Here is a 9,834-nt window from a genome sequence, read left to right on the forward strand (position 1 = left end):
TAAACACAATTCGCAAACCACAAACAAACAGCGTTACTCTACAACTTGGCAGTCAGGTGTGCGGGTTCTCTCCCCCTCCCCTCCGCCCCCCTCCCCCCCCTTCCCCATTCTGTCAGGAGTGTACCCCCAACCTTCCATCCTCCCTCCTCCCAACTTAGCCCCGCCCCCCACTTCCTTCAGGTTAACTGTGAGGCTATGGATGGGGTCCCAGCCAGAGCCCGAGTGCGCGGGCCCAGTGTCGTTCCGAGTGAGAAGGGAGTCGAGAGTCTATGCGGTTCCCCCGCTTGTCGTGTATGAGAGATCGACCGGGATCGCGCGATTACAGAGAGAACGCTTCCTTTTCTTTGCTCGGAGGCGAGAGATTATCAAATTGATTTTGAGTGACGGGTGTCTATGGATCCGCGGCGAGAAGCAAGGGCGTGTTTGCGGCTATGAGTGTTCCTGAGAGCAACTTAAAGGGCGAGCGGCGAGGCCACGAGGAGTGCGGGCCCGCGGCTGCTTCACTGGACGGGCCCGGCGTGTGAATGGCGAGCCTCCACCAGTGAAAGTCGTATGTCAGCTACCCACCTAGAAAGTGGCTGGACGTGTTCCTGGTCCCCCCAGGGAGAGCGCACGCGGCCGCACCTGTCGTCTTGTGCGTACGCTACACCTGCAGCACCGGTCGTCACGTGCCATATGTCCGGACATTGTTGGTGTCACGCATGAATGGAAGGTGCGAATGTTCGTGGTGTACATAACGTGACTCTCCAGTGTTAACCACGGAGTACTTGCAATATACAAGTGCCTGTCGTCCTGCATGTGTCAAATTGTACGTGTCTCTCATCGTCTGCACGTCCTAAACTACACGTGTTTGACTCCGCCTGCACGTACCGATTGACTAAAGGAAATTTATCCTTTTGTAATGTAACCAAAAAGATAACTGCTGATTAGTGTGTGATACTGCTCAACTGTGTATCTCTGACTGATAACATATATATCTAATCTTATCAAAAGAATTACAATCAATAATCGTGTTAGTGTGTGTGTGTTGTCAGCAAGAGCAGACGTGGCACTGCAGCTGCGTCTTTACCCGAGTGCAACGTAAAATCGAGCCTCCAGTGTGCTTCATCTCGGTGATCGACAACGCGGCACTTGAATGTGTGGTGCCAGGCACTGTCGAGGCATACACAGAGTGCCGAAATAGTGTGGGGAAGTGGTTACTCCATGTGGTTATCTGCAGTGTAAGTCAAGACGGTGACGCGTGTGTGTGTGGTGTTGGGAGAGCCTAAACGCCCCTCTTTGCTCGACGGTGCTGCCACAAGGGGCGGCCCAGCGGTCCTCGTCTTTACTCTGTGTCCCAACACCGCCTGTCACGGACCTCGGGAACTGTGACGGAGCACGGATCTGGAGAAATCACTCAGTAGCATCACAGTGTGTAGCTGGACCGCGTGAGAAGTGGGAGTTCTGTCCTGAGGACGTGGCTCTGCAGGGACGTTCGTTATACGAGGTCTTGAAGGTGACGCGTAATCCTTGTGCCACGGCCCTACAATGCTACGAGTGCGGATTTGGTGAAGTGTCAGTAAAAATATGCAAATGTGGACAGGATATACGCAGTGTTGAATTGATTCACGAGTGTTTCGTGGATCTCCAGTAGCGAGAACGTGCGGCAGTGTTGCGGTGATCTGCAGGAATAGCGTGGACCTGCGGGAGTATTGTGCCGCAGCCACGGGAGTCAGCCACTGTGACCATTGACCCATATTCTGGTGCCGTCTGCCGGTGCACCAAGTGGTACGTGTTCACGCTCGGCTGGAACCGAACGGCTTACACCCACGCATTGCAAGTCCAAGCCCGCCGTCCCATCCCGGCACCGCGACGGGCACGAAGGCCAGCCCGTGCCCGCCGAGTGCCAGCTGTAACCGCGCGGGCGCTCATGGCATGACGGGCGCCAGGCAACAAGTGGGTGGCGGGACCAGGACCAGCTCTGACCTGTGATCCATGAGTGAATGACATGCATCCAGGCTTGCTGACTGACGCCCCCGCTATGGCCACACAGCTCCAGGCCGCCTACGATCCCCGCCCGCCCACGCCGCCCACATCCCCGCCGCCGCTGGACGACAGCTTCATCGAGAGCGGCGTGAGGCTGACGGGCGGAGTGTGCAGGGCGGCCGAGGTGAGCCGCAGGACCATCTCGGAGGAGACTCGCCTCTCGCTCAGGGACATACACTTTATCGACAGCTCCTCGGGCTCCGAGGACGACGGGGGCGAGTGTGGGCGCCGTGATCGCGGCGAGAGTGCGTGCGAGGGCGGCGAGGAGGCTGGCAGGGAAGACGCCGTATTGATCCGTGACGAGGTGTGCGCAGCGGAGGGGGAGTCCGCCAGTGCTTCGGTGGGAGGTGACGAGCACACAGCAGCGCCGCGCCGCTCCCGCAGCCATGACGGAGGCCGGCCAGCTGCGGTCAGTGCGCCACCCAGTGAGTGTGTAATGCAACATAAGTGTGGTGCGGCGCCGCCCCCGGACACAGGTGAGGGCGCCGCGCCTCAGGCCTCCATGGCGGCATCCGACGCTGCCCATCAGCAGCCTGCAGGCTCGGGAAGTGCCATGGTCACTACGAGCTCCAGCGGCGCCCCTCTGCGCTCGGCCCTTAAGCGGGCAGGCCAGAGGAGCAAGGGGCACCGCGTCAGCATTAATGAGGCAAAAAATGAGTGTTTGGAGGCCGACTATGTGATTCTGGTGCATGAGGAAAATGAACCTCAACTTGTGTCGATTAGGTCGTTCGACCTGAGCCTCCTGCCGGGCTCAGGCGACGTGGAGCAGCTCACCCTCTCGCCGCCCGAAGGATACAAGGACTGCTTCAGCCACGCCGTGCACGAGACCATCGTCGACGACTCAGGTAGGTGTCGAGCGCCAACTTGGGCTACCTGCAGGCATAGGCGGAGGGATGGCATCATGGGTCGCGGAGTGCCACCCACACGCGCTTCGGCTCTCCGTCGCTTCCCGCCTTTGTTTGGAGAGGGAGTTCGGGAATTCACTCCATGGTGTTTGCACTCTTATTACACATTCATGATTCCCATGTCGAGGATCACCGTTTATTAAAGCGAGGTTATGGAGTGTCAACATCGGCGCGTCGAGGGTGGGCGCGTGGCGAGAGGGGAAGGGAGGCTGGGACAAAAGAGGACTTTTATCCCGTGCGAGGAAGGTTTTATTGCTCTCGCGGCAGAAGTATTTTAATAATGATGATACCAAGAATTGTGGTAGTTCTGAAATGATAATAGCAATAGTAATGAGAACGATGATGGTGTTGATGATATTAAAAACAAAAATGCTAATAATGATAATGATGATATCAATAACAATAATGATAAGAAATACCAATAATAATGACAGCAATAAACTCACCCGGGGGCATCCGCCAAACACATACTTCCTCGCGCTAATTCAAAACCTCATGGTTAATCCATACATTAAAACCCTCACAAACTCACACTACGCACCTCGCAAACAACACTCACACATTTCTCACACTACCACTCATACCTTCACCCCAATTCACACCTAGATAACACCAATCCATGATTTCATTAAGCTTATCACGTACTTCCTGTGTGCAACTATAAATATTTATATATAAGTACGGATGACTAGATGCCACAAATATAGGGCGTCCTTCATATACTGAAAAAAACAACAAAAAAAACGTACACAAGAGACAAGGATCGTCGCTATCCGGTCCAACGATCTCTTATCAGTGGGTTGTGTTTTTTGTATGATATCGGGAAAACAGGAATGTTAAGGAAAAAACAACATTTGTATATGTCGTGTCAGGTGACTATCTGATTTGTGTTTTATTGAGGTTCTAAGGTGAATGCAATGACATGTTACTTGTTGGTCCTTTAGATAAGACTTTGATTTATTGTGTATTTACTTGTTATCTTTGTAAACGTATTCTCGCACGAAACTATGCTTTCGTACACACACAAACACACACACAAACTCACACACACACACACACACACACACACACACACACACACACACACACACACACACACACACACACACACACACACACACACACACACACACACACACACAAAAACACACACACACACACACACACACACACACACACACACACACACACACACACACACACACACACACATACACACACTCAAGCAAACAAACAAACACAAACACATAAACAGACACGCCCAAAAAGTCCATACAAGAAGCTCATCAGCATTCAGGTAGTGAATTCAGTAACTGGAACCCCCCTCCATCCCTTCCCCATCCTCCCTATCTCCTTCGCCCATTTCATCCCATGTTTCTTACATCCGTCCCCATCCCCCTTTTTATCCCCATGTCTTCTCTTGAACCTTTTCCCCATCTCCAACCCGTTTCTCTCTTCTCCATCCCACTCCATCTCAGGCCCCCTACCCATTCCAATCCCACCCTTCTTACCCCCCATCTTCCCTTCCCCCCATCCCCATCACATCCCCATCTTCCCCAACCTCCATAAAAATCACACCGTGGCACCCAGCGAGCGTGACCCAGCGTGGCGGGTGCCTCATCACAGTGTATTACAAGATGCATCACCCGTGAACCTCCTTGTTTACTCTGGGATCTCATCTATGGCGTCGAAGCGTGATGGGGGAGTGGGGTGGGGGGTGGGGGGGTGGGAGGATGATGTAGATGACGTTTTTGGAGGGGGAGGGGGGTGGCATGGGTCGTTGGTTGGCACCCTCTTCCTCCCTCTTCTCCGCCCTACCCCTCTGTATGGTGTAATTATGAATCGCCCTTTTCGTAAATATGTGACTTTGTTTAGAGAGGAGAGGACAGAAGGGGGGGGGGAGAAGGAAAGAAGAGGGGAGAGGGAGAAGGATAAAAGGAGAAGAGGGAAATAGAGGGAAGGGAGAGAGGGGATAGGAAGGAATAGGGAGAGGGGAAAGGAGGGAAGAGGGGGAAAGGAAAGGAGATAAGATGGAAAAAGGGTGAAGAAGAGACAGGGAAGAGAGAAAGGGAGGGAAAGGAGCGAGGGGGCAGGAGGGAACAGGGAGTGGGGAAAGAAGGGAAGGAAAAATGGGGGGGGGGTAGGTAGTACGTGGATAAGAGGGAAATGCTTGTTTCGGTGGCGCGCGCATTATCTGTTCCGGGTTTATCCAGGTTTTTATTTATGGATGGCGGGATAGTCAAAGAGTTTGGAAAGATAATCCCAGAGGGAGGGAGGTAAAGAGAAAGAGAGAGAAAAAGAGGGCGAGGGAGAGAAAGAAAGAGAATGAGAGAGAGAGAGAGAGGAAGAGAAAGAGAAAGAAAAATAAAAATAAAAATAAAAAGAGGGAGAGGGAAGGAGGAATAGGAGAGGAAGAGCGAGATGAAGAGAGGGAGAGAAAAGAGAGAAAGAGCAAATACAAAAGGAGGAAAATTGTTTGCCCGACCAATCCGATAGTTTACATTACCTATGCGCATGGACGGCCGATTCCAGATTCCAATAGAGGGGAACAACAAAATGAATTATAGAAGGGAATACTAGAGGAAGATTTGAAAAAGAGAGGGGGAAATAGTTCCATGAAGAGAGGATGGTTTTCCAGCAGCGATAGAGGCCAGGGTTTCCAGCAGAGATGCAGGGTAGGATTTCCAGCAGAGATGAAGGGCAGGGTTTCCAGCAGAGATGAAGGATAGGGTTTCCAGCAGAGATGCAGGGCAGGGTTTCCAGCAGAGGCCGAGGGCAAGGTTTCCAGCAGAGATGCAGGGCAGGGTTTCCAGCAGAGGCCGAGGGCAGGGTTTCCAGCAGAGGCCGAGGGCAAGGTTTCCAGCAGAGGCCGAGGGCAAGGTTTCCAGCAGAGATGCAGGGCAGGGTTTCCAGCAGAGATGCAGGGCAGGGTTTCCAGCCGAGGGCAGGGTTTCCAGCAGAGATGAAGGGTAGGGTTTCCAGCAGAGATGCAGGGCAGGGTTTCCAGCCGAGGGCAGGGTTTCCAGCAGAGATGCAGGGCAGGGTTTCCAGCAGCGATAGAGGGCAGGGTTTCCAGCAGAGACCGAGGGCAAGGTTTCCAGCAGCGACAGAGTGCATTGTTTTCAGCAGCGATAGAGGGCAGGGTTTCCAGCAGAGGCCGAGGGCAAGGTTTCCAGCAGCGATAGAAGAGAGGGTTTCCAGCAGAGACCGAGGAGAGGGTTTTCCAAGAGAGACGGAAGAACAAGGGAAGTGGCGAAGGAAGGCTCAGACGAAGGGGATTTCCAGCAGAGGAAGTGGCGTAAGGGGTTGAGGCCGACCGAGAGGATAGGCGGGCTGCGATGTCGTAAAAGAGTCTCCCTCTGCTGTTAGTTATTGTTTCCATGTTGGCGTTTGATGAACATGTCAAGTGCGTTGTGCAGCGGCTGTTGGCAGCGTCTGTGACATAGTTGGCGGGAAGAAGCATTACGAGTGCTCATATTGAGCCTTCTTGCGAAGATACGTCTCATTTGAGTTGTAACTTTCTGTGTAAGTAAAATGGACCTTTTTTCCGACGCCGATGCATCAATCACCTGGTTGAACGCGATGCGAAGTTCAACTCTTATGTGGAGGAGAACGGTCTCTCTCTTCTCTTCTCTTCTCTCCTCTTTCTCTCTCTCCTCTCCTCTCCTCTCTCTTTCTCTCTCCTCTTCTCTTCTCTTCTCTTCTCTCTCTCTCTCTCTCTCTTCTCTCCTCTCTCTCTCTTCTCTCTCTCTTCTCTTCTCTCTCTTTCTCTCTCTCTCTCTCCTCTTCTCTCCTCTTCTCTCCTCTCCTCTCCTCTCCTCTCCTCTCCTCTCCTCTCTCCCTCTCTCTCCTCTCCTCTCCTCTCCTCTCTCTCTCTCTCTCTCTCTCTCTCTCTCCTCTTCTCTTCTCATATCTTCCCTTCTCTTCTTTCTCTCTATCTCTCTATCTCTCTATCTATTTATCTATCTTCATCTATCTATCTGTCTTTTTTCTCTGCCTCTTTCTCTGCTGTCGTCTGTCGGGGAGATACGTCGGCGAGTGACGTAGTCGTTTTGTGCGTTGAATCATGTCAGTCATGTACACCGAAGCACCATGTGCACACATCCCATCTATTCAACGACAGTTCCTCCCTCCCCCCTCCCTCCTTCGAGCTGCACATGAGCACGCCGCGGTGCACGGAAAACCCAAAGAAAGAAATGAAAGAATGGCTGCGCGGCTGAGACTTTCTCCTTGCATGACCAACTACCGTCACTTACACACGGCGAGGAAAGTCATGAGGCTGTGAATCATCTCTTGCCTTGTCTCGGCAGCATCGCACTTGTGACTGATGCCTGCGATAGCCGGCGATTCCCTCTTCCTCGAAGTGCTTCGATAGGCATCTTTCTTTTCAAACGCCCGCGATGTAGTTTGCAATATTCGGTCATCGATGTGCAAATATTCATTAAAACCAGGATATCCAAAAGCGTTGTCGATACGTTAATACCATACACAACGTTTTTTTCATTTTTTTTTTTCATTTTTTTAAATTGAAGGACATGACGATACAAATAAATCCCTCTCAACACCCACGAGAATACTCGGCTGCACGGCTCAGTAACAAGGCCTTAGTCACCAGCGACTGACAACGCTCAGTGCCTCGCGCCGTTCCTCTTGTTCGCTTCACCAACACCAAGGAAGGAATGCGGTCGGGATGATGCCTTGATGGGACAGTCCTTCAAGGCTCGAGCGCTGCCTTGAATTTTTTTTAGGAGGGAGGGGGAGGGGGGTTGAGGAAGGAGGGGGGGGGGGCTCAAGTGGGCAAGGGGGTTTGAGGAAGGATTGTGAAAGGGGGCTGGGGGACGCGGGCGAGGGGGATTGGGGAGGGAGGGAAGGGGATGTGAGGGGGGGAAAAGACATTTGGGATTGTGTGGATTTTTTAGACTCATTATTGTCTTTTAAGGAAAACTCATTTCCTTTTAACTCCCCCGAATTAACGGTCATGGAATCTGTTTAAAGGGAAAAAGCACGAGGTCATTTTGTAAATCTGCCAGCTTGCTTTTTTTCCACGGGAACTGTTACAGCTTAAAATTTGAGTTGCACAATGGAAAAATAAACTAGCGGCAAGCGTGTGATTTCGAGCAGAAAGAGAAAGGGAATTAGAAAGAGGAGACACAAGAGAAAGAGAGAAATGGGGGAAGAGGAAAAGATGTGTAATATATATGATATAAGATATATATATGTATATATATATGTATATATGTATATATATATATAATATATATATATATATTATATAAAATATATATAATAATATATATAATATATATATATATATATATATATATATATATATATATATATATATATATATATATATATATATATATGTATATATATTATATATATATATATATATATATATATATATATATATATATATATATATATATTATATATATATATATAAATATCTATCTATCTGTATATATGGATAGATAGATAGAGAGAGAGAGGAAGAAAGAGGGCGAGACAGCGTCAACACAGGGCACAGAGGAACACCGTGCCATAAGTGCATTACCCATTATGTAGATCAGACACTCTCCCGATTCCATTTCCGAGAGTAATCACACACAGCAAGCAGAGTCTACATGCAACTGATCCATGCCTGGTGGGTAGGAGAGGGGGAGGGGAGGGGGAAGGGACGTCATGCACGGAGAATGGGAGATTTTTAAGAATACAAAACACTAGTAAAAGTACTTGGTATTGACTTTAGCGACTCAGCTTGCATGACCAAGTGGTTGCATGACCTCGATATCCTTCAAGATTTTAACTGGTTGTTGTTTTTCTTTGTGTATTCTTTACTTTATTTTTCTTTTTATTTATTTCTTTGTTTTTTTTTTTATCTTTCTCTTGGTAAAGTTATTTCATCATTTTCTTCTAACCTCTCGATCCGCTATGGAAAATGTATAGTTCAAAGGGATTTTATGTTTATCTACTTGATTACGTCTATGTTATTTCTATTTTCTTAATCCATATCTTAGCTACCCCCCCCCCCCGAAAAAAATCCCCTTCCTCCACCTACTACCCCCTCCCCCCCCCAAATGCGACTCCACACCTACACATACACCCCCAATAATAACAAAAAACACAAACACACACACATACACCCCGCATCGCTCCCTTTCTGACTGTGACCTACTTTACTTTCTGGAGGAGAGGGAGGAGGAGGAGGAGGGGGGGGGGTGAGCTCTTATAGTACTCCTTCTTTGCTATCGACCCTTAACTCCCCCCCCCCTCCTCCTCTACTCCCTCACACACAGACAAATACGCGACCTGACCCTGAATGAGGTTGCTCTTGAGAGAACTAACCCCACCAACCTCTGCTTCCCCCCCTCCCCCCTCCCCCCTCCCTCACTCCTCTTCCTCTTCGAACACCTCCCCTATCTCTCATGGAGAACTTACTCCCTCTTCTAAAAACCTTCTTCTCACTCCTCTTCTAAAAACCCTCCCCCTCCTCTTCTACCCTCCCTCCCTTCCCCCCTTACTCCTTCCCCCCTTAGCCCTTGTGGTATCTCCCTCACTCCATCGTAGATAGGTTTCCAATGTCACTTCTTCAGCTACTGATATGATTGTGCTCTATAGCTGTTGAAGTGACACGCGAGGAGAAAGAAGCGGTGTAGAGAGGCGATGTAGCGTTGTAGTGCTGTGAAGGAGTTTATTTATCCAAAATAACTATTTAATGAGGAGTGGGTTTGTTTAGAATCACTTGGAAGTAGCGGTCTAGAAGGATCTATGTGCTTTAATGATCTGCGTTGTTCTTTTGTTTCTTGTTCAATAGTTTTTTTCTTCTTCTTCGAAAAGGGAAATTGAGAAAGTTTGTTGTTTTTTTGTGTGTGTTTCTGAGGATTATAGAGAAAATGTTGTT

The 9,834-nt window shown here is 49.7% G+C and overlaps 1 protein-coding gene across 2 annotated transcripts in view; it reads left to right on the top strand.

Annotated features, from left to right (window-relative positions):
• The first annotated feature begins 200 nt into the window (after positions 1-200).
• Positions 201-9,834, top strand: part of LOC122248799 (uncharacterized) — a 213,426-nt gene continuing 203,792 nt past the window's right edge. For both annotated transcript variants that reach the window (XM_086542117.1, XM_086542119.1), the window contains exon 1: positions 201-2,870. In XM_086542117.1, coding sequence (XP_086398243.1) covers positions 1,988-2,870 — 883 coding nt within the window. In that variant the 5' untranslated portion in view covers positions 201-1,987. The remainder of the gene's footprint in view (positions 2,871-9,834) is intronic.

This window comes from Penaeus japonicus, unplaced genomic scaffold (genome assembly GCF_977035675.1).
Source record: "Penaeus japonicus unplaced genomic scaffold, GWHDUDI00000001_assembly GWHDUDI00000001, whole genome shotgun sequence".
Taxonomy (NCBI): domain Eukaryota; kingdom Metazoa; phylum Arthropoda; class Malacostraca; order Decapoda; family Penaeidae; genus Penaeus; species Penaeus japonicus.